We start from the raw sequence: 25963 nt of genomic DNA on the forward strand, positions 1-25963 counted from the left end.
GGCTCCAGAATTATTGGCACCTCATGTTTCAATGTTTTTAATTTAGTAATCTTTTAATTTAGTAAACTGGAAATACAATTTGACTTTAATTTAGTCTAAAGGAACTATAGTGTCATTCCATCACTTCCTGTTTCACTAGAGTATAAAAATGAGGTAATAAGCACTCAAAATCCCTTTGTCAACCATCAGCATGGGAAAAGCCAAAGAACTGTCAATTCAGAAGATAAATATGGTAATCTTGAGTTTGCCAAACCTCATTGGAATTATGATTGGAACAAAGTGCTATGGACAGATGAGACCAAAATTGAACGTTTTGACCACACACCATTGACATGTTTGGTGGCAAAATGTGGATTGGGAGAGCAAGAAAAGGGAGTGTTTTATTATTTAGTATGCATCTATAGTATTTACATCAAATACACAACCCATGATATCACTTAGTTGACGTGACCTTTTGGTGTTTCCAAATGTCATTTTTGGAAACCGGCCTCAACATAGCATAGAAAAAGCAATGCAGAATTCTCATTTTTGGTGATATTACCATCAAATCTGAAAGGGATTGTCCATTGTGTTTCTAAGCCCAACAGACAAAGCTATGAGCATTTGTATCCACTCAAATAAAAACAAAAATATTTTCAGTAAGAAAAGCTTCCACTCCCACTATGTTTGAGCATCTGTAGCTTTGTTTTAATAATATGTACAGTAATTCCACTGTAGAGTAACCACCTCTTTCAGAAGAGACTAGGATTGTGCCTGTAGTCAAAACGATTCAAGTAGTAACCATTTTATTTGGTGTATGTAATTTCCAAGCTTGTGTTAAGAAAGGGGGTGATACTTAAGGGGTTAAAGGCCACAATGACTTCAGTTTCCTCCCCCCCATAATAGAATGGCCATGCCCATACTACAACTCTGATCACAACCTCCATTGTTGATTTCAGAGAGCACAGAAGCAAGCATATTTATTCATTTGAAAGTTGAGAATTTGACCAAAACCGGGAGTTAATCCTACTATACAATCTGGCTGCTTCTCTTGATTTTCTAAAAACCTTGAGACAAGAACATTGAAAAGAATCATCAGAAAGCAGATTCCAGGCTTTATTCCAGGTGGTGTTCACGTTGTTATTGAAAATTATTCCCAAAGCATCAATGAAGCTCACAGAGGCTATTAGTCTCTATCATCTAGCAATGCAGAGGGTGCCTCTGGAAGGATACAGCCTAAAAGCCCCAAACTACAAACCCATCAAAACAGTGACTAGTGACTAGTTCCAACTTACTGTTTTAAATGCTCAGATCATGCATGTAGTACTAATTCTACACAGACACTGAGAAACAGCTTCAGTGCTTGCCTATGGCAATTTAAGGAACATCCATAATGACATGTGTATAAAACTAATCATATAGTAAACATTGGCTGATATGAACCTGGATAGAAAAACAAATGAAATACTAAATCGGACTTCACAAGTGGACTTAGCACACTTTGAGCTATATGGCCACAAGAGAGTGGGAGGGTGGGGGTGAACCTTCCGACACATACGTGACAACTGAGAAGGAACAAATAAAAACCAGCCTAAATTCTCAGCATATACATTGAGTAGTTTATAAAAATATAAATGGCTCAGTATCTTCATAAAAAATAAAAATCAGCTGACCAGACCTGTAGAGAAAAACACACGTCAAACATGTTTTCATCAAAATAACACTTCAAACTATCAAAAGAACCAAGTAAATACATGATTACTTGCCAATTTGTTTACAACCATTAAATGATTGTCACAGCCACAGGTTTAACTCATTTCTTTTTACTCATTGCATGCTAGTAACAGGAACATGAACATACTTCAATTATAGTACGACAAAATCATCATCAAAAACAAGATAACAGAGCACGCTTGCAAAAAAAGTGAACACTACAGTTCTGTGCAAAGGTTTTAAGCAGGTGTGAAATAAGACCCTGTAAAATAAGAATGCTTACAAAAATAGAAATGTTAAGAGTTTATTTTTTTCATCAATCAACAAAATGCATGAACAGAAGAAGTCAATGAACAGAAGAAAAATCTAAATCAAATCAATATTTGGTGTGGCCACCCTTTGCCTTCAAAACAAATCAATCAATCAATTCTTCAAGGTATACTTGCACACAGAGTTTTTGAAAGAACTCGGCAGGTTGGTTGTTCCAAACATCTTGGAGAACTAGCAGTTCTTCTGTGGCTTAAGGCAGCCTCAAATGCTTCTGTCTTTTCATGTAATCCCAGACAGACTCAATGTTGAGATCATGGCTCTGTGGATCATCACTTCCAGGACTCCTTGTTCTTCTTTATGCTGAAGATAGTTCTTAATGACATTGGCTGTATGTTTGGGGTCATTGTCCTGCTGCAGAATAAATTTGGGGCCAATCAGATGTCTCCCTGATGGTATTGCATGATGGATAAGTATCTGCCCGTACTTCTCATCATTGAGGAGGCCATTCATTCTAACCAAATCCCCAACTCCATTTGCAGAAATCCAGCCCCAACCTTGGAAGGAATCTCCACCATGCTTCACTGTTGCCTGCAGACACACATTCTTGTACCGCTCTCAAGCCCTTTGGCGAACAAACTGCCTTCTGCTACAGCCAAATATGTCAAATTTTCACTCATCAGTCCAGAGAACCTGCTGCCATTTTTCTGCACCCCAGTTCCTGTGTTTTTCGTGCATAGTTGAGTCGCTTGGTCTTGTTTCCACGTCGGAGATATGGCTTTTTGGCCGCAATTCTTCCATGAAGACCACTCTGACCACTTCTCCTCACAGTAGATGGGTGTACCTGGGTCCCACTGGTTTCTGCCAATTCTGAGCTGATGGCACTGCTGGACATCTTCCGATTGCGAAGTTAAGTAAGCATAATGTGTCTTTCATCTGCTGCACTAAGTTTCCTTGGTCGACCACTGCGTCTACGGTCCTCAATGTCACCCAATTCTTTGTGCTTCTTCAACAGAGCTTGGTCAAGACATCTGGAAACCCCCGTCTGCCTTGAAATTTCTGCCTGGGAGAGATCTTGCTGATGCAGTATAACTACCTTGTGTCCTGTTGCTGTGCTCAGTCTTGCCACGGTGTATGACTTCTGACATTAAATTGTCTTCAGCAACCTCACCTTGGAAGCAGAGTTTGGCTGTTCCTCACCCAGTTTTAACCCTCCTACACAGCCGTTTCTGTTTCAGTTAATGAACAACCAACCTGCCGAGTTCTTTCAAAAACTCTGTGTGCAAGTATACCTTGAAGAATTGATTGATTGATTTGTTTTGAAGGCAAAGGGCAGTCACACCAAATATTGATTTGATTTAGATTTTTCTTCTGTTCACTCACTTTGCATTTTGTTAATTGACCGTTTTTGATAGCATTCTTACTTTACAGCATTTTTTTCCACACCTGCCCCAAACTTTTTCACAGTACTATAAGTAAATCAAGTATGTATGTTTTGGGGACAGACAGACCAAGAACAGACTTACCCAGATAATCATCCATAAGAGACCCAATAGCAAACTGTAAAATATAAGAAAAGGATATAAGACTTTTAAAAATAAGAGGGAAACTTAGAATCAAGTGTAACAAAATTAAAATAGCACACTTCTCTCCATGCAATTCAATTGTTTTTGTTGAAAATTACTGACATGTTTTCGCACAATGCTTCATCGGGGTGTAGTAATGGTAAGAGTTCAACAGATCATTATATCACAATAGGTGGAGGCCCCAAGAAAACCCACCAGTAAGTATAATTAATTAGATGATGATTAATAATAATTAGACAATTATTACTTAATTACTGTAGGTTCAATTTCTATTGTTTTTTTACCACAAATAAGTTAATAGATGTTGCAAGAATTCATATAGACCAACATTTTCACATACATCACAGCTGTTCCAATAGTTCCAATACATAATACACACAAAAAGCTTCAGACTGCAGTCAATGTCTTTTCTCCAACTATTTGTATATTCTATATAGTAAATTTCAGGCATGAATCACCATTTTAAATTAGAATTGTTATCTCAAAGTTTGACCTTATATGATGGTCAATTTTAGAGAAAGGGCCTTAAATCCCATTCAATATTTAAACCAAATAGTTCTACTGTGTTTAAATATGAAATCCAAAGAGCTCCCAATCTGAGAAGTTTTAAGAATAAATTAAACAAATTCTATTTAACCCCTTATGGGTGGATGCGACCTGCACATTACATCTCCCTTAACAGATGCCAGTGTTGTACTTGATGATATGACCGTTTTTCAAGACACATGACAGTGATTCTGAGGCCTTTCTATGGATTTTGTACAGGGCGCCTTAGCCCATAATGGGTTAAACATTGGCATAACCCCTTCAAGTGGATGAAAAAATTAAGCGTTTATACAAAATACCAATTAGTTCTGAATATGTGCCTCCAGGGCCCTTATCGGCTTAAATAAGTGTGGAGCTTGCTCTCAATGTAATTGTACTTTACTTTGGCATTTATATAGCGTCTTTATCCAAAGCGCTGTACAATTGATGCTTCTCATTCACCCATTCATACACACACTCACACACCAACGGCGATTGGCTGCCATGCAAGGCACCGACCAGCTCGTCAGGAGCATTTAGGGGTTAGGTGTCTTGCTCAGAGACACTTCGACACAGCCCGGACGGGGGATCGAACCGGCAACCCTCCGACTGCCAGACAACTGCTCTTACTGCCTGAGCCATGTTGCCCCTAAATGCCAATGGTTCAATCATCCACACACAAATTTTTAGGAAAAATATCATGTGAAACCAAGGGAGTTATTCATCTTTTGAATTTGTCCGTGTTCATTTGTGTATTGTGAAAAACAGCTAGAGAATTCAAACAAAGCATTGCAGAGCATCGTAGTACAATTCACTGTAAAAATTCCCCATCATTTTATAGAAGCAAATCATCCAGTGTCTTCTCTCAAATATATTCGCATCATCACCTAGAGTGGGTGACTTTGATCAAAAACTTCTCAAGTGAGCTCATGAATCATTTTGGATTTCATATTTAAACACAGTAAAACTATTTGGTTTAAATACTGAATGGGATTTAAGGCCCTTTCTTTAAAATTTACTATGCTATTATATAAGATCAAACTGTGAGATGTCAATACTAATATAAAATGGTGATTCATGCCTGAAATTTACTATGCATTCTAAATTTTGACTAACTTGGCATATTTACATAACTTGCAAAAATATACAAGTAGGTGGAGAAAAAACTTTGACTGGAGTCTGAAGCTTTTCATGTGTATTATGTATTGGAACTTTTGTCTATTTCTTATGCTGAACAGCTGTGGTGTATGTGAAAAATATAGATTAGCACTGCAAAAGATTTAGACGGGAGATGACAGCTCCAAAATGCATAAACACTTAGAGGCATTGGCAGAATCAAATGGTGTAGCAGTCTAAATATCCACACTCATCAATCAGCAAGTCTGACACTGCCCGGCATTTGGTTTCGTCACAGAATACACTCACAATGTCATTCTTGTCCACTCTGGTTCCCACTATCTTCAAGCGAATTTCATCATCCTGTTGGATTACAATGTCCTACAGGGAGGAAGCACACTATCAAACTACAGACAGGCCACTGACTGCACAACATCAAATTAACAATTTCAACAATGACAAATACCTAGATTTTACAGGTAGAAAATTGCTTATGAACAGCTCCATAAGCTGTTCTTTAAACAGTGTCCTTTTCTCGTTTCTAACAAAGCTCATTTGATCTACTGACTTTCACTGTGCTTAAAACTATTCTACAAATTACACTTTACCATTTCAAAATCCTGATACAGCCATGTGGAAGAAAAAAGGTCACCACAGTACCCATTTCCCTGTTACCATCCTTACCTATAGGTCAACGGAGGATGGGCATCCCCTTATAGCTAGGTTCCTCTCAAGATTCCCATTGGGGTTATTTCTTCTCACCACTGTTTGAGGGTTTCTCTCCTACTAGGGAGCTGTAACCTCATATGCAATTTGGGGGCTTAGGGCTGATATTTCCCATTTTTATTCCCTTGTGTTTACTATATAAAGAGTCTTTGTGACAGTCCACTGTGAAAAGTGCTATACAAATAAAATGTAATTTAATAGTTTCTTGCTTACCTCATCCACAGTCTTATAACAAGGAGGATTGGAGTTTGGATCAAACTCCATTTCTGATGGAATTGACTGCAAATAGACAAATAAAATATGAGGAAACATAGCAAGTTAAATAAAAAATAAAATGAATTAATATTACTTAAAAAAATAAGAACAAAATGTTTAAAATAGGAAGGATAACTTACATGACGAGAGATGAAACAAGACATAGGACCAATTTCTGTGAAAAGTCCAACCTAGGCAGAAAAGAAGGTAAGGGAATACATTTAATTCCCATTCATTATTGTCCTTAGTGAGATGCATTTATCACTGCTGTGCCACTTGTTCCCCTTTCACACAGGAGCAACGACCCGGGGGTGTCCCGTGTTCGCTGTTGGTGTAAAAGGGTCAACCCGGGATATCGCGACCACGACCCAGCTCCCGACCTGGGAATTCTCCGGGATGGACATGGCTCGGCATTTGTATAAAAGGGGGAATCCCACGTTACTCAAACCGGGATTCAATCAAGGCACCGGATTGGTAACAACTGGAAACGCGCTAGTAGCCACTGTCAGCAATGGTGCTGGTTAAAGTTTTGTTTTAATTTGTGTTTTAATTTTAACTCAGTTAGTCCAAGAAAATCATTTTGCAACATATGGTTTCACTACCTTTCTAGTATTAGGCAGCTAGTATTTTTAATACAGGTCCAAGTTTCAAGAACATGAACTCCTCCAAAACTGCCATCTAAAACAAACTAGAAATATTCATAACTTCTTCATTCTGTGCGATAACTCATCACACAAATAATGATGTTAATAATTAAAGTTAAATGGTTAAAGTTAGAATTGGGGTTGGGAACTGTAAGGGCAACCTGGAGCTGTGTATTAATTGCTAGAAAATAGAAAAATATACATTTTTTTCCCCTCATTGTGCTGCTAATATTCGTTCCTGGAGAAAGTAGCCTATATGTTGTCAAAACATAAAATGAATGCTTAGAAAGATGCTAGCTTTAGCAAAGCGCATATCACAGTCTCCTCGCTTGACAATGTACGATACTTTTCTTTAAAAAAACAAAAAACATCCACCAGGTACGATAATTGGTTATGTCTCTCTTCCACAAAGGAACTGTTATCGTCTGGTTGAGACGTTGGCAAGAAACACCCTTTTTGTTTTTCACAAATTTGCTATGCTAAATTAAACAAGCAATCAAATGAGCAACAAGATTAGGCATTAGCTTTAGGTCAATTTCACATCTTTTTATCAACTTCAACATTTATTTTCTCTTTGTAGCTACTTACAAATCACTTGAATAGCCTAGATAGCTCAACCTGGTCAAATTCAAGTTTATCTGTATGTAATGTGGGCTACAAATTGTGGCAGCATAATTTAAAGCTTCGAAATTTCTAACAATTCTTGCATTGTAAGCTCTAGCTGTGAGCATTTATTAAAGCCAGGCGATCAAGATCATTTCCTTTTGTCTAGCTTGCTTTGTTTTTTTTCTTGCCATCGAGCATGAAAAAATGTGTATAATTAGAATGTTACTAATTGTGAATTCTGCGAAAAAAAGAATGCTGAACTTAAAACATGTGTACACCCGTCCGCTGCGATCTGGAGAGAACATCCAAGTGGGTGGGAATTAGTGGGTGGCTGCTCATGATTGTGTTGCTTAGGATACAGAATTAAACCACTAGGGCCTGAATACAAATAATACACAAATAAATAATTTAAGGCAGGGGGAAAGCTATTTGGACGGGCCAGTAAAATAAAGGCAAGGTATGAGAAACAATGTACAGTACGCTAGGTGCTGTGTTACATAGCCTACACAAGCTTATTTTGTATGGTGAAAGAGCGTTCCGTATCGCATTTGCAGAAACCTTAAATGTTTTTCATAGTTAGGCTACGTGATGGGTCTAAAATTTTTTAAATTTAAAAAATTCAAAAGCCATCTCTAATGTTCGGAATAATAAATTAACATAATGGCAACATTAGAAAGAAATGTAGAATGTGTACATTTAAAATAATTATACACATAATTATATCCAAAGAATGTCTATGGTAATGATGACGTCACTGCCCTTCAAACAACTCAGCCCCCCGGCCCTTGCCGGTGCAAAATACATTTCTAGGGGGAAATATTAAGGGACCCCATTTGGGTTAACAGGTACGTGGTACCACAGAATGAATGAATGAGTGAGTGAGACTTCATCTTTACCTTGTTGACTTGAGTAACAACTGCATCCACAACTTCCCCTTTGAATGGCCGGAAGACGATGGCCTTGTACTTGACAGGGTAAAGGACAAATCCCCTGCCTGGCTGGATGACCCCTGCCCCGATGTTGTCAATGGTTGTCACGGCAATGACAAAGCCATACCTGAAACACACATAGTGAATAATACACTGGCCATGTTTTTGAAACAACTCTGCGAACTGTCTATTTTGTAATCACTTTACTCGCACTGAATGTTAAATCATCTCTTGATTTGTGCAGGTGACACTTACTTTCCTGTGCATGTCCCCTCCACTTCTGTGAAAAGCTTCTGTTTGACAGTGTTCAGCAGGTTTGGGCCAAAATAGCGTGGGTGGAGCAAGATCTCATGCTCCAAAGAAATCTGTGAATGAATGGGTGAGTCAGAGCTAGATGATCACCATATCCAGTGTTGAGAGTCTGATGTTTCATTAACCCAAATTGGGTGGGACATTTGTTTTTAAAATCATTGGCTCATTAATTTGAACCAAGTGTATAATTTTGATTTGAATCAAACAAAGCATAGGGCATTCACTACCACAGCCGCAAGGATGATTTAGAAAATTGTGTGGGCACAAAATTTAATTCATGCTTATTCAATACTGAATACATTTATCACTACAATTACAGCATCAATCAACATAGTGTCAAGCTCACTAGCACTTTCTAGTGTCACAGGAAAAAATAATATTTGGGGGAAAAAGATGTTAGAGGAGCATAAATATGTGGATATCCAGATTCCAAATTGATCTAATTGGACTACACACTCAACTCTGACCAAAGGTACCATAACATAACATAACATAACATAACATAACATAACATAACATAACATAACATAACATAACAGCGAGAACAGGTCATTCAGCCCAGTATCGGTTCTAAGCCATGTCAATTACAGACGTGACAGATGGAGATCCACTGGTCGATGTGTCAGACTTTCCGATAAAATACTTCTGCAAAGGATGTACTGATGCGTTCCTGCTCAAAGGAAAGATAGGAAGTGTGAGACTTCTACTTCTAGCCCCGAGAACGAACATTTAAGGGGTTGGAATGTCCTTAAGGATAGCGCACCTGTCGATTTCCGGGTAGGGAGCAAGCAGAAAATAAAAAATGTGAAGAAAAAGCGATTGGAATGAGTATCCAATCTACAGGTGCTACTGCTACTGCGCATTGACACCCCAAAATGATGAGCAAAATCGCTGTAGCGTAACTCGTTAGATTCGGGCGGGCAGTGGGTATAATCGTTATATTGCTCATAAAAACTTGGTACAAGTCACGTACCGGATCAATTTCAGCATTACAGTGACAATCGTGCTCCACTGTGACATTGTGGTGGGGAAGCTGTTGCTAACGAGAGACTACGAACCGGGCAGGCTTATACGGCGGTGTTCGGACCACGGCGAGCGAACACGGTCTTCCGAACAGGGGGACGTTGTGTCGTTTTCTCTATAATTATTGCTTGCGATAGTCAATAAGCAACCATTATCGTACACAATATTGCTTAGGAGAAAAACTACAACTGAACGGACGCTAACTTTTGGTGGAAGTAGCCGCTTCCACTTGTTCTGTTCGGAACACGTTCGTGAGTTTACGTTAGAGCTGCTATTTAGCAAGATAGCATCTCACTGAATGGTTCGCATAATGGTTTACTGAGCAAAGTTGATTTAGTTTGGCAAACCATATTTCTTGCTACCTCGTTACATTCATACATACGATACATACATTCGCTATAAAACAATTCGTAAACTATCGCTCACGGCTACAAATCACATGGCTAAATACAGTAGCTTGCTTTGTTGGCGGGTAAGCTAATGCTTACGCATGAGTTGGTTGTTGATTATTAATGCTAGCGGGAAATGTTCTGTAATACAGGATAATAGCTATTTCACTAACTACGCTCCTTCATTAAACAACTTACATGATAAAACATATCTTCTTTTTTCCTCGATTTAAATGAATAACCACGTAATTTCCATTCGATGTTTGAGATGAATTTTAGATACCTAGCTCCGCCTCTAAAATACAATGGCGGCCAGAGGGAGGGCTTACTGTATTTTGAGATCGATTTCTACTGGCTAGAGATGTCAATGGGAGGGTTTCTATTTTCGTCATAGTTCAGGAAGTAAGTAAGTAAACACAACCTGCATTGCGCATGACAATTGAACTGTTTAATATGACATAATGTTCGACGCGCATGACCATATAGCAGCAAGTAAATCTAAACGTGGCAGGCTGGCTGCGTCACGTCATTACTGCTACGACAGAAATTTGTACTGCTGCCTCACAGGCTCGCGTTGTACGCCAGATTTTTGTGATGCTCCTTGCTACCGACCACAGAACAGCAGTTCTCCAGCATCCAGCGACGCAATTGCTCCAACAAAATGTTTCAGTCCTCGAAATCAAACAATTGTAACATTGCCATCTGCTGGATCAATCCAGATAAGCTTCTGACTTGCGGTTATACGAGTAAAAACATGTCAAGGCTTGGTGCGTGTCTTGTTTTTGCATTGCATATCTCGTTTCATATACGTAATTTTTCAACAATGCCTTTTCCTTTGAATATTCAGAAAATATATTTTCATTTTTTGAATTTACGTTTAGCGAAGTGTCCCTGTAAAACAAAGAAACAAGATGGCTGATATTTGAATTTATGCTTTAACCTGTATAAATGTTTAAACCGTACTTATTCCCTGGCTGAGCCTACTTTACTTACAACCGTAAACTAACAAAGTGTTAAGAATATGTTGATGTTCTAAAGCACCTGAGTGCTTTGTAATTGTGTTTTTTTTAGCATTAATGCATCTGTGCCCACAATTTGGAGCTGCATGGTATAATTAGACCTGTGGAGGTCTTCCTTGGCCTGTCAGTCCCTTTGCCGCTTTCTTAATTGTGTTCCAAACAGTTGATTTCAGTACGCCCCCAATTTCAGTTTGGCCAATGTCTCTAACCGTTTTATTCTTGTTTTTCAGTCTCATAATGGCGTATTTGACTTTCATTGGCACAACTTTGGTCCTCATATTGATAAACAGCAATAATAGTTTCCAAACGTGATTGAAAGACTAGAGGAAAGACTAGGTGCTGAGAGCTCTCTAATACCTACATTAAGGAGGCAATTAAACACACCTGAGCAATAACAAACACATGTGAAACCACAATGTTGTGATGCCCTAAAATGGAGAGACGATGCATGAACACCACTGTAATTTCTACACGGTGAAACCAAAATATATAAAAAATACCCTTCAATAAAATCAGAGAATGCACTTTAACACCACGTTAATGATGTGATTCCATATCTAAAATTGTGGCAAATCAGAGGCAAATCAAGACATAATGGGCCAAACACTATGGAGGACACAATATGTGAAACACATTCAGCTGCAAATGTAGGAAAGGGGCTGGAGATTGGCATTTTATGTAAGAGTGACAAATTATATTTGGCCATCAAATTTGGGATGATTAAACTGTTAGTTTGAGAAGGCAATATTGGACATTTTTTACAGAATAAAATAGGAATAATATTTAATAACTTAATAAGAGTCTGGACCTTGTTTTGACATTACATCCAAAAGATTGCATTGACTCACAGTTCCTTTGTCACTGTACTTCAGCACATTCATTTTCTACTAGATCCACAGGGAAAATGTACACGCCTTAACTCCAAAATCCAGAGTTCTGTGAGATTTTGCATCCAAATTCTTACCCAATTGACCCCAAACCCCTTATAGTCACAGACCAGGCAGGCTATAGTTTGACATGGCTCTTTGTGCAGCAACATTCCCAGGGCAGGATTGTGGAAGGATGTCACTGATCAAGCTTTCCTTTGTACTCCATTGCCAATGCGTGAAGTTAATTTAATCTCTTACAATTGAGTTAAAACATTTATATATATATATCTATATAACTGAATAGAAGTAGTGTGGGTATATAAACGGAGACCAATACCGTATATTGTTGCAGCTATTGGCAATGTGTAGGTCTCTTGTTCTAAGTTGAGTGAAATAGTTACAAAATTATTGTTCACAGATCACTTGCTCGTATTTGTATATTCACATGGTGGTTTTATTTCAACCCAAAATTGTTTCACAGCAGGAGTGTAAAATTCTTAAATCCAAGCAAATTTTATAATACCTTGGCTTCTCATTTTGAAATAAATGCATTTTTGTATGTACAGCACAGATATCACTATCACAAACTCTAAGGACTAAATCTGTCAATATAATATTTAATAATATATACAAAATCAGAAATATATTTGAATACAAAGCTCAAAATAAATGTTATGTTGAAAGACAAATGTATATATTTTTTTAAACGCAAGTATGTTAACTAAATTCAAAGTGCATGAACATGCTTGAAAACACCAAGCAGTTTTAAAAGTGTATTTAAATGAAGTTTTAACAAAAAAAAGAGCTAATGCTGAAATGGTGGTACCTTTTGGGACAGCCCTCAAATGCATTGAATTGTTCAAAGAATTGATTTGGAAAGACGATTTTGCCTTGGGGTTAATCCAAAATTTTCCGACTAACATTATTCCTACTTATGCCCAGCAAATGTATGAAAGCAGTGCTCAACATGTAGTAGAAAAACCACAACACCAGTGCAACACTACACCACCCCCACTCACCTTGAGCTGGTAAGGGTGATGGGCTTCCCCCCCTTGAGTCTGGTTCCTCCCAACATTTCGTCCTCACTGTCCCAACATTCCTAGGCTTGCTCTTGTGGGGGTTTAGTCCAGGGTCTTGCAGTGCTACTCAACTCCACATCCAGCAGGCCACAGTGTCTGCAGGCATTTGCTAAGTCCATGCAATTTTATTTATTCATTTTATTTATTTACTAGGGACAGTGCACATTAATCAATATTTTCAGTTTCCACATCAATGTAAATGTGCCAGAGTTCGCTAATGAGCTAATCTTAATCTGTAATCCCTAACCTGCATGTTTTTGGACTACACCACCTGATTTCACAAATTATCTTATCATCAGAACCAAGCAGGTAAAATGATTAGTGAAATCAGGTGGTGACACGGAGGCCTGCAGGATGAGGAGTTGAGTAGCGCTGGTCTATTGTGATAAGCGTTTGTAAAATGTGTGATATTTAAAACCCCCCCTCAAAAACGAGTTGTGTCAGTCAAATTTCTGTCCAACAAAAAGGATTTTTGGACAAGACAAAGAATGAAAATGTAAACTGGAATTTTCTAGAAATATATTTTAATTTCATGACTATGTCATGATAGCAAGAATGCAAAGAAAGAAAATATGTACAATCTCAATTAAAATGAACTAAAAACAACATGTAACAAATAGTGTTGAACTGAAACAGCATGTGAGAGCAATATACACCAATGAGCCAAAACATTATGACCACCTGCCTAATATGTTGTTGGAACTTCTGTGAGTGGTCATAATGTCTTGGCTCATCTGATGAAACGGTATGTCCACTCTCAGATGAGCCAAATCATTATGACCACTCTCAGATGAGCCAAAACATTATAACCACTCTCAGATGAGCCAAATCATTATGACCACTCTCAGATGAGCCAAAACATTATGACCACTCCCAGATGAGCCAAAACATTATGACCACTCTCAGATGAGCCAAATCATTATGACCACTCCCAGATGAGCCAAATCATTATGACCACTCTCAAATCAGCCAAAACATTAGCAAATAACATTGATTATCTCATAACAATGGCATATCTCAAGATCTGGGATATATTAGATGGTAAGCAAACTGTTCACATAATTGATGTGTTGGATGTGGGAGAAATGGGTAGGCGTAAAAGCCTGAGCAACTTTGACAATGGCCAGACAGACAACTGGGTGTTTGGCACCCAAGGCTCATCGGTGCATAAGGGCAACAGAATATTAGGCAGTGTACATTCCAGAACCAAAGTAAAATCAACAAATTCTGACAGCACAAAATAGACCTACAGTCCCTTCAAAAAGTATTGGAACATCAAGGTCAATTCCTTGGTTTTTGCTATACACTGAAGACAACTGAGTTTGAGGTCAAAATATGTACATGAGATGACGGATCCCAATTTCAGCTTTTATTTCCTGGTAAACAACATATCACCTTTTGTATCAGACCACCCAATTTTTAGGTGAGCAAAAGTATTGGAACATGTGACTGACAGGTAAATGGTAAATGGCAGGCATTTATATAGCGCCTTTATCCAAAGCGCTGCACAATTGATGCTTCTCCATTCATACACACACTCACACACTGACGGCGATTGGCTGCCATGCAAGGCCCCGACCAGCTCGTCAAGAGCATTTGGGGGTTAGGTGTCTTGCTCAGGGACACCTCGACACAGCCCGGGCGGGGGATCGAACCGGCAACCCTCCGACTGCCAGACGACTGCTCTTACTGCCTGAGCCATGTCGCCCCAGGTGTTTCTTGTTGCTCAGATGTGTCCTGTTAGATTGATTAAACAATAAATAGTTCTGAATGCCTACTCTTGGTTTTAGCCTTCAGTTTTACCTGTGAAGACTGCATTTGTGTTAGAAAAGATGAAGACCAGGGAACTGTCTTTTGGAGAAAAGTAGAGATGAGTGACAAAAGTTCTGGAACAAAGTTTTATGGACTGATGAGACCAAGATCAACCTCTAAGAAAGTGATAGAAAGGCCAAAGTGTGGAGAAAGAAGCGATCTGCTCATGATCCAAAACATACAAGCCCATCTGTGAAGCACTTCCTCAAGTGTCATGGCTTGTTATTTACTTTAATTTACTTAAATACCACCAATACGTTTGTGTGGTCTCATACCAAAGGTGCTATGTTCTAAGTAATTTCACACATTTACGTGTAAATACCAAGAAATAAAAGCTGAAATTCAGAACTCTTGTCTTCTTTTTATCTGAATCCCCGAATCTAAAAACAAAATAATTGGCCTTGCTGTTCCAATACTTTTGGAGAGGACTGCAATTAAAACCACATTTTTAGACCCGTTCGCCATGAGTTTATAGTGTGCAAGTACATAAGCTGAGACAGCATGCTTTAAGCCATGCTCAGGCATACCCGAGATAAATGGAACCCTGCTCTAGAAGCATCTACATCCATGAGTAATACAAATGCAAGCCAAATGTATGCCCATTATCTGTACTGCAGCATGTGTTCAACTATCTGTGTTTACCGCATCGATTCACATGTTCAGATGAGAGCACTTGGGCATATCTAGACTTCCAGTCCCTCTGAAAAACCTCTTGTAGCTGGCTCTGTACAGTTTCCTGGCCCTTGCCCACCTCAGCTCCCGTCTGATTCACCACCAGGCCTACACCAGCAGTCCCAGTGAAGTAATTTTCAGACCAGTTTGAAGTTCCTGTGGGTTTGGGAAAAGAGGTGTGGTACAAGATGATAAGCATGTGCATAATCAGGTTTTAGTGTGTAAATGAGTCTTTCAGGATTTGTTGCTGTCAATGTGACTTCAGCAGAACCATCTTATGCATTTTAAAATTTAACAGTAAAACCTGGGTTAAAATATAGAGCTTTATAACAAGAAAACATTGATCTGATCAATATTAAGCTGACAGCAAATTGACATTCGTTTGAAGTCAATAGAAATGAGAATGTAGAATGATCCATGAGAAGTGTAGATCAGAGAAGGGAAGACCAACAAGTGATACAATGCAAAGCATTTCAAGCTGGTTAAATGAATATCAAATTACCTATGTAGGCAACTCTGTCCGTCACCATGTACTTTGCATGGTTGACTCTTGCATAGGGGATCTTCAGCTGCTCTGCTGTGGAGTCCACCTCAAACACTTTCTGTACAACAATAATCACAATGTTTCCTGTTCAATGAGGTACAAAAACTCAGGGAAAGTAGTCAGTATGCTGAACCAGGGCCTGTTAATTAATGTAGGCTTAAAATATCCCATTTAAAATGAATGACTAGGGTTCATTCTCACATAGAGAATAAATACTTTGAAGAAAACCTTCAACACATTGTCAATACACTGTAAGTACTGTACTTTTTATTTCATTTTTTGAAAAGGCTGAATAGCCAAATAACAAAGCCCAGATGGATGAATAATGTGGTAAGTAAAAACACAAAAAATAGAGAAAAAAGAGAGAACATCTAGCGGGGGTGTGAAAAGCGGAAAACACACCACTTGTATGTTGCAGCTCAGTGGGTGTTGGTTGAGGATGAGGAGGGACTCGAGGAAGATGAACATGGAGCCCCGAGAATGCGGCCAGCAGCTGACCAGCAGGTTCACCTCCACTCCTCTGGCACATGCTGCTTCTCGTAAGGCTGAATCAATCGCAGGCCAGAACCTAGGGGATCAGCCATGGGCACAAAGCGAATGATTCATATTTCATAGATGACTGAAAACACAGTCAGTAATACACGTCAGAGGGGACAAACTTAGACTGAAAACATAAAGAGCAAATTATATAAACCACTACCCAAAGTCTAACTACAACACAGGAAGGTTTTAAAAAAACATCCTCCATGTCCAGTTCCTCATTTGTGCACACTCCAAACAAAAAGGTGACAGTGACCTGGGTGGCTTTGTAAACTCGTTAAAGGGCTGGTAGTCCATGACTGAGATGAAGATGAATTTCTGAGCATCGGAGATGACGGACAGGATGGCAGACAGATCACTGGTGCGTCCATAACCTGACAGCTGGGGAGGAGCACTCTAGTGACAGAGAAATCAGTCATAGGGTCATGGTTGCGACGTTGCACACAGATGCACACATATAGAAGCCCCCAGCCATCAAACTAAAACAAAACAGAGGGGAGTTTCCTGCAGTGACAACAAAATCTGAGGCATACACATGCAGTGTCACACAGAAGGAGAAGATGGCGAGGGAAAATACATTATGAATAAGCAATTACATTTAGTGAGACTAACTTCAGTATTACTCACAGAAAGGTAGACGCGAGCAGGGACACCGTTGAGATTTAAGTTTAGGGGATGCTCAGAGCTGGAGAGGGCGGAGTAGCTAGCGGGCCAGTAGGGAGGCAGGGAACTCCCTTCCGAAGAGCCCATGTACCAGTACACCCCGAATACCCGTGACACATCCTGTGCCAAGCAACTGCAGTTTCCCACAGAAACCCCCACCTCCTTTACCTGGAGAAACAGGCCACACAGAGGGAGGAAAAGCAGGAAACTGAAGTTAATGTCAAAGAAAAACTAACCAAAAGTTAACCAAAATATTCACAACCTTTAAGCTACTCAATAGGCTGAGCAGAATGGCATGAGAAACTACCTGTGAAAGCGAACGCCAGTCCATATTAGCACTTCCTACATAAACATGCTTATTGTCCACTACCCACAGTTTAGTGTGAATGATGCCCCCAGTCACAGACTGCAGATTCACTTCCCGAATCTCTGCACCTGAAGGACACACAGAGGAGGAGGGGGCACAGATCAGGGCAAGTGGGGCAGGACAGGGCAGGACACAGTGCTAGCACATCAAAAATCAGGCTAGACTTTGCATCTGCTTAGGTGTTGTTGTTTTGTTTTTTGTTTTTAAGAAATTACGTTAAAATACATTTGTATTTTACACTTTAAGTACACATTTCAAAGTACAGGAAATTTGCTCTTTTTGAGAGGATAGCATGCTTGATTAATTGCTCATCATCATACAATCAGACAATTTACAAGCAATACAACAGACATACAGACAAACCCTCTATAACTAATCTGAACTATGATCCTACTGATAAAATGGCTTCCAGTTCTGTAATCAAGTAAATGCCATTATTAACAATAATATATTACACACACAATACGATAATGTCAAAACCTGTTCCCATTAATTTGGATGTCTGCAGAAGATGGCAGCAAATTTTCAGTGTTGTTACAATTATGATATAAAGTATAGTAGCAGTAGCTTCCATGCCAGTACCTGTTGTCTTTAGCTCGATGGTATCCTGGGGACTGGTCTGAGGGTCGTTTACAGCGATTTGGAGTTTAACCCCTTGAGACCGCAACTTCATTAGCTGGTCAAACACCTGTTGACCCTGCAAAAGACACAAATGTGCACAGATGCCAACAAATACAAGTGTCAATAGTATGAGTAAGAAAAGGAGCCCACACAAAGTAGCAAGGTGTAGACCAGGGGTCGGCAATCCAGGTCCTGGAGAGCCAAAGGATGTGCTGGTTTTTGTTTTCACCTTGAAATCAGCAACTGATTCCAACCAAAGAAACAAGGTGAGGCGAGTTAACTGTGTAACTGAAAACCAGCACACCCTGTGGCTCTCTAGGACAAGGGTTGCCAACCCCTGGTGTAGACCATCAGATCATGCTCAGCCATTTTAGTTTGGAAGCGCTTGCAAACTTAAACGTAAGATTTACTAATAAAAACTGTCAAAGGCACAAAGGCACCAAGTTGCCTTCATTAGTAAATGTAATTTTAAAATTTACAATTGTGTGACCTCATCATAATTGTCTTGTGACAATTGTCATAATTGTCAACTGAACACAACAGCAAAGGGTCGTGACATGTGAAAACAAGAAAAATAGAGACACACTAGCAGGTTGTGCTCCCTCACCTGCAGGTCACTCTGATCTGTCAGTCCCTGATCCGAGGCCCTGAGAGTAAAGTAGAAGGCTGCGATGCTGACGGTGCTGTCGGCTTGGCTCAGCAGCTGGGTCCAAGCCTGTGAGATGGAGGGTAGGACTTGGGAGCCATCACTGAAAACGAGCCCCTCGGGGATACTTTCCACCAAAGCAAAGCTGGCCGCGGGGAGAGGGGTAGACCAAGAACCAGTTAAAGCACGAAACACTGCTGATATTAAACTTCTGACAGCCTGTTCACATTAGCACACGCTGAGCGAGCCGCTCTGCTCTCACCTGCAGTCTGAGCTGCAGGGCTCTTGTGCTCCCCAGAGGCCCTGCAGCCAGCCCAACTCCAGCTGAACCAGCACGTCAGACATGGACGCAGGGGTACCATAGCGCCACAGGTGTAGTCCACCCCCAATAAGGAGGAGCAGGATAGAGAGGAAGAGGAAAAAGGGACAGCACCGCCAACAGCTCTGCAAACACAAATAATTATGGGGAAGGAGGCCATCACTAGGGTGCAAATGTGCAACATGTTGACAACACATTGTCCACAAACTGCAGGCTAAGATTGTAACATCATTAAGGCCATTAATAATGTGGAGTACAGATGGTACTAGAGGTATGTTTTTTCTGACAGAAGGGGGCATATGGAAACATTAGTTGAAGGTAAACATGGCACTGGTGTTGTTACGACTAGGAATCACACAGACATTGTGATTCCTAGTCGACATTCCTTGCTTTCTTTTAGTTTTCCCCTATATTTCGTTTCGATTTGGCACATGCTACTGTGATGTCAGGCAGCGGGACACAGGTGATTTAAGTTGGCATCCTAAGTGATGTAGGGGGGGGGGAGGATAAACTCAAAATAGATTGGGTTTGGGTGAAGACCGGTCGAGACTGCATAGGGGAAATAGTTTGATGTTGCTTAGAGGCAGGTTTTCTGTGTTTTTTTTTCTTTTGTTTCTTTTTTTATTTCCATTCATAATATGAATTTCCTGCAAAAGCTCGAGAAGAGCACGCCGCTGCAGAAGGCAGGACGATTGGGCGGGCCCTGGCAGGAATAGGGGGGCCATCTTCCAACAGAGGTGAGTCAGCTGTGGAAATGGTGGATGTGTCCCGTTCCCTTTTGTATTTTTTTTCTTTTTCCATTAGCCCACAAAACACCCTATATGTTAGGAATCTCTAGAAAATTACGGCTAATTAGGAGCATTATGGTTTCGGCTAGCACCTTTATAGGCTTAATTATATATATACATTTACCAGCACAGAATGATTCATAACAGTGTTAAAAATATCCCACCCAATGGCATGGCATGGAATAGTTTGCCAGGTCATGCAGTACTAGACTCTTGGTGTGTTTAAGACAAGATTTGACACATTACTCAATAAAAAAGGGGGAAAAGGTGTTGAGAAAGAGATGGACAGTCAAACCAGAGAAGCTGCAGCAGGTCACATGAAGAGAACAGTACTCACCAGAAGCAAAGATGAGTGCTGCTGTGGAAGCCAAGTGAAAGCACACAGCATGAAAGGAGAGAGCAGTGACAGAGTGCAAAAGCTGGAGCAAAAGAGAGGGAAATGACAAAGATCATTCTGAGACAGTGAGATAAACATGAGGGATTAGGGATGAGACCTTGGTCGACGCTTGGGACTTTTTCTCACGCCGACTAGCAGGCTTATAGGAGCAGACTTCGGCTTCCCCAACTTCCGGCTTTGAGACTTGTCTACTCCTGGACTGATTCCCAGGAGCCACTTCCTGTCCGGTGGATTTTGGCCCTTCATTTCCTCCATTGGCCCCATGCCGACAGCTCAAGCCTGCTTCTCCCAGCTCAAAGTCCACATCTGGATCCATACTCTCTTCCTCCCCGGCCTTCTCACCACCAGACTGCAACTCTGCTCCATTCATGCTTTGGCTGGGCTCCTTTTCTTTGATCTCGGACTCAGACTCAGACCCCTCGTCGCTCTCTCCAGTTTCCTCGCCCTCCTCCAGGGGCTCAATCTTCTCCACCTCCACCACCACCTCCTCCTCCTCCTCCTCCTCCGCCTCCTCCTCCTCCACCACCTCCACGTCCACCTCCACATCTTCCTCTAATCCTTCAGATATCTGGCCATTCTCCCCAGCTTGCATATGCTCTTCAAGAAGTGGTGGGGTGCTGGAGTCTTTAGAAGGGGGAGGACCCCTGCTCACAGATTCATGTTGAACTGTGACATCTTGGGCAGCTTCTGAAAGCAGGTAAGGGATGGGGGGTCCTGTCTCTGCCCTGATCGGCAGACGAGCAGAGATGACTAGTGGATCAAGTTGCTGAGAGTCACTAGCTCCGGTGGGAATTAGTCTGGGGGACTGGCTCCTTTTGTGAGAAGGGACGGGACTGTCCAGTGGGGTAGCGGTCGTGTGCAGCACAGCATCGTTGCTGCTAATGGGAAGACGTGCTAACGGAAGAGGCAGGGCTGTCTCCCTGTGCCCTGGTCCAGTCAGTCTAGTTGAGCCACTGCCACTGCCCTTTGCCCTGGAATGGACCGGAAGGTTAGAGGACTCTACTCTTGCTGGAGGCTGTATGGCTGGCTCCACAGCTTGTCCAGTGGCACGCTTTCGGCCAGATGAACTTTGAAAGGTGGGGATTCGAGAGGTGGCATGCCTGCCAGCTTTGGTCTTTGGGTCTTTTTCTCCATCCTCTTTTTTCTCCTGTTCCTCTTTTTCTACATCACTAAAATCCTCTTCATCAAGCTTCAATCGGTTCAAGACCACAGTATAATATCCAGGACTCTACAATTTGCAAAAAATAAAATAGAGTAAAAGAAAATAAACAAAAAACCGTCTTGACCATCTGCTATCAACAATAGATACCAGTAAGCTACCGTGTGATTATTGAATTTGTGTCTTAAATTACTGAACGTAATCACTATCTAAACTGGCTTAACCATGTCTGAATCCAGGTTGCACAAACCTTTGTACACTGAAACCTTCTTGCATGTAAAGTCTAGCCATAATTCAGTCTTAAATTACATTTTCCATCAAGACATTAGCATTTCATTTTGCCCTGAAGGCCACTTTGAGGACCAATAAGTATCTTTTAGAATTGATTTTAAGATTATTTTACTTGTCAACAAAGCTCTGAATGGTTTAGCTCCTCACATTTCAGACTTTTATGTCCCTTCACGAGCCCTCAGGTCATCTGCAGCTGGTTTATTAATTGTTCCCCGTGGTTCAAAAAATCAAATTGGGGTTGCGGCTTTTAATTATTATGCCGCTAAATTATGGAACATCCTGCCAATTAATATCAGAACAGCTAGCTCAGTGAACATTTTTAAATGGCAACTGAAAACCTACCTTATATCCAGCGGCACTGCTTTTATCATTCTCTCCTTATTTTTATTATGTTTTTATTATTTTTATTATTATTTTCTCCTTGCCTTGTTTTTATTTGATTCATTTTTTATGTGAGCTTTATGTAGTGGCTTATTTTTATTTCTTGCTCTTAACTTTGTGCTATATCTAGCAGCACTGTTTTTATTATTTTCTCCCTGTTTTTATTTTGTATATAGTGTTCCATTACTTGTTAGTTGGCAGAATATTGCCACAATCAGCGTCGTCCCAGGGAGGCACAGGTGAAAGGCCCCAAAGTGGTAGTCTTGTTTTGGGTTTACAGTTCATATTCCCCACAATCAGTGTCGTCTCACTCAAAGGACGCACAGGGGATTTTTTGTTTGTTGTGTGGATATATTTCCACAATCAGTGTTTATTATTTTATTTCTGTATTCTTTTATCTACAATGTCTTGTCTTTGTAATCGACTTAATGTAAAACACTGAGCTACATTTTATCTATGAAAGGTGCTATATAAAGTCCTCATTCACACCGAAGAGAAAATGAGCAATGGAACCAGCGGGCCAAGGTTTTCTTTCAAGGTGGTGCTTAATATGCAGTTACATTCTTCATTCTATAAGTAAGTATGAACTGTTAACAAGTGTATTCATATACACTGGAAATAAATGTTACATGGAAGTAACTTGAAACAAATGTGCTGCATATCACCCTGAATAAGTATCTGAATACAATCCAAAAGGTACAGACAGGTCGTTATTTATTGATTCAACAGGAAACCTCATCCAGGATTAATAAATTACACAGTATAATTTATGCCAGTGGTTCCCAAGTTCGGTCCTGGGGCTCCCATGTGTATGCTGGTTTTCATTCCAACCACAATTGCAATCCTTTAGCAACAAATTAGCAAGCTGTTAATGTTTCATAATTATGTGCTATTGATGTTTCATGGGATCATCTTAAGCCACGTTATGTCAGAAATAGATGTGTGTCGTGAAGAATAGCATTTGCTTGTTCATATTGTGCTATATTGCAAGCAATTACATAAAAGGCAACTTATTTTTAACTGATTAAATTAAAAAGAATAGACAAGCAATCCTAATTGGTGAAATTGTGGACACCTGGTCACTAAAGCGAATCACCTGTAAGATAATACAGAATTCAAAAACAAAGCAAATGATAACAAGCCAAACCTGCAATGTGGTTGATAAATTAATATAAAAGAAATTAAACAGATGGGTTCAGCAACCTAATTAAGAGCCTACTGATTAGACTCAGTTGATCATTTGCTAAAAAAAATGTTCCTCTTTCTATGTAATTGTTTGCAATATAGCGCAATAAGCACGATACAAACATGGGAGTTTTATTATGCATGGCATGCACGGCTATGTCTGACAAAATGTGGCTAAATCCATCTGAACATGAAAATCACAACAAAAAAACAAAAAAGTTAACAGCTTGTTCTGGGATTGCAACTGTGTTTGGAACAAAAACAGCATACACAGGGAGCCCCAGGACTGAGTTTGAGAGTACATCTTTGGTGCCCTGCCCATAAATCTAGCTTCCAACCCTTTAAAACACGGTTATATCGTTACAATAATAATGTTACAAAAGGAAGATTATACCATCATGCCGCTTTGTTCCAGCTGTTCTCTGGCACTGGACCCCTCCGGTGACACTGGGTGGGACTGACCAGGTATACTGGACATTTCGGCTGTGGCGACTGTTTCACTCAACTCTTCATCCCCCTCTGACTGCTCTTCTAGGGTAACCTTATCCATCTTCTCTGTATCCTTGAACACATTTGACATAACTGTTAGGCACGCTACTGCATTCATTGTGTTCAGCTGATCCAAGGCGGATCAGCAGATATCAGTTGAGCTACCAAACGTTAGTCTAAACGGGGGTCTACGCATTAGGGAAAATCAGAAGAAATTAGAAACATTTTTCAAGACAACGTTAACTTAAGCAAAGGAGCTAAGCTGTTCGCTAGACACCAATCTAACAATTTCACGCCAGCAAACGTTAGCTAGCTAGCTAAGTTGTGTTAGCTGGCTAACACGCCAAGTGTAAAATGCCACTAGCCTCGTGAACAAAATTGCTTCAGAAATATTCTTTACAAAATCTGCAAGTTAGCCGTCCATTAATCCATTTCGTTATATTAGCTAGCTAGCCTAAGTAAGTTGCTAGTCTAGCTACTTTTTAAGCACGTTTGCATATTATTAGCTAGTTCCGGTGAATTAGCAACAGTGCACCGCCTGCAAGTGAGCGGTAACACCATTTGGCTAATGTATTTCTGTTGAGGGGCTAGGCTAACGTTAGCTACATTTTTATAAATACATTTTAAAATCAGACTTACTGTTTGCGGACACAAAACGGAAACCAATAGAACACAACTAATTGAGTTATCGCTAGCCTAGCTATGCAACATTACTTTAGTCGCTGTCCAGTTAGCTAGCCTACCTCTGGTGCTACTGTGTCTCGACGACGTGGCTATGAGAACCCAATGAAAAAGCAAAGCGGAAAAAACTACTGTAGGCTGAAGTTTAAAATACCTACCTCTGGGACTGGGTTGATATTTCTCAGACGAGACGACCGCCGAAGCGGAGTGACCGTTCGATCCGATCGCCGTCTACCCATTGCGACTGAAACCAACTGACCGCAATTCCTTGATATGAACACGAACTTGCTAACGTTAGCTATGTAACTTGGCTAAATATGAGCGAAAAATCAGGATTTAATTTGAACACAGATAGCAAGCTGGCTAGCTAAAAAAGAAATAGTCCCATTCGATGTCTTAACTTAAACAATACTTTCAGATGCGTGCAAGTAGTTGTATTCTAACTCATGCAGACAAAGTGGATAAACACGGTGGTAAATATCCCAAACAAAATGCATCAAATTGAATTGGCCGCGGTTTCCTGTTCTGACAGACAATTGGCGGTTTAAGGATCCTCTTCCATGCTCGCGATTAGGCTGAAAACAACAAGCAACGCTCCCTAGTGGTAGTCCACAGAAACACTGTGCATGCTTGACAGATTGCTAGGCTAGCACGCTTTTAATATAAACGGTAATAATCCAACCCACCATCAAGGCAATATGTGAAATTGGTTATGAATATGCATAATCGTCCACACAAGTAGGCCTGATATAGCCACATAAAGTGTAATTTCAAGCCCGTGAGATGGAAGTTAATTGTGCACAGGCATGGAGTTTTAAATGTGCGCGTTAATGTTGTAAATATGTTTAAATACATATTTGCAGTATGATTTGCTTAATGCTCCGGGACAGTGTCGGCCTACTTGAGGTTTCACAATAAGCTATTATTGTTACCAAAACAAAAATAAATTAATTGGCTGACTAAATCAGTGGCGATGAACATTTAAGTAAACAGAATCACGTACTCGGGTACTTTAATTCACCAGCTAATCGCAATTACATTAAAGTATGATGATCATTATTGTTGAGCCCACGCATGCACATTTTTCCCAACAAATTCCCACACTGTCATACGTCCAGTACCGACGTATTAATGTGGTATAGGCTTTCTGGCATACATTTACAGTTTTGGTATACTTTAGTACGTTGTGACATTGCTTTATTCATCTCCTTCGTATAGATGGTTTATATTTCCTAATTTCCTATTATTCCCTATCGTATGTCATCGTACGCAACCCCCGCAGTAAAAAAAAAAAAAACGGAACTTTGGTTTTGCTTGTTTACCATTATTCAATGTTATTTACGGAATAACGTGTGTTGTTGCGCATGCCCA

General features: G+C 40.1%; 2 protein-coding genes across 2 annotated transcripts; both read right to left on the reverse strand.

The window, feature by feature from the left end:
* Positions 1-1077: 1077 nt before the first annotated feature.
* polr2g (RNA polymerase II subunit G) lies at positions 1078-10413 on the reverse strand. Its single transcript, XM_061234975.1, has 8 exons — positions 10269-10413; positions 8602-8711; positions 8314-8473; positions 6308-6358; positions 6126-6191; positions 5496-5567; positions 3486-3519; positions 1078-1657 (listed from the first exon to the last, which is right to left on the reverse strand). The coding sequence occupies exons 1-8, from the start codon at positions 10278-10280 to the stop codon at positions 1644-1646; spliced, it is 519 nt and encodes a 172-aa protein (XP_061090959.1). The 5' UTR covers positions 10281-10413; the 3' UTR covers positions 1078-1643.
* Positions 10414-13544: 3131 nt separating this feature from the next.
* Positions 13545-25142, reverse strand: pld7 (phospholipase D family, member 7). The gene is made up of 13 exons (XM_061233906.1): positions 24751-25142; positions 23817-23984; positions 20933-21634; positions 20504-20869; positions 19165-19346; positions 18864-19047; positions 18218-18332; positions 17576-17703; positions 17233-17436; positions 16862-17001; positions 16468-16633; positions 16024-16123; positions 13545-15677 (listed from the first exon to the last, which is right to left on the reverse strand). The coding sequence occupies exons 1-13, from the start codon at positions 24829-24831 to the stop codon at positions 15478-15480; spliced, it is 2736 nt and encodes a 911-aa protein (XP_061089890.1). The 5' UTR covers positions 24832-25142; the 3' UTR covers positions 13545-15477.
* Positions 25143-25963: the final 821 nt, after the last annotated feature.

The sequence above is a fragment of the Conger conger genome, chromosome 3 (genome assembly GCF_963514075.1).
Source record: "Conger conger chromosome 3, fConCon1.1, whole genome shotgun sequence".
NCBI lineage: Eukaryota > Metazoa > Chordata > Actinopteri > Anguilliformes > Congridae > Conger > Conger conger.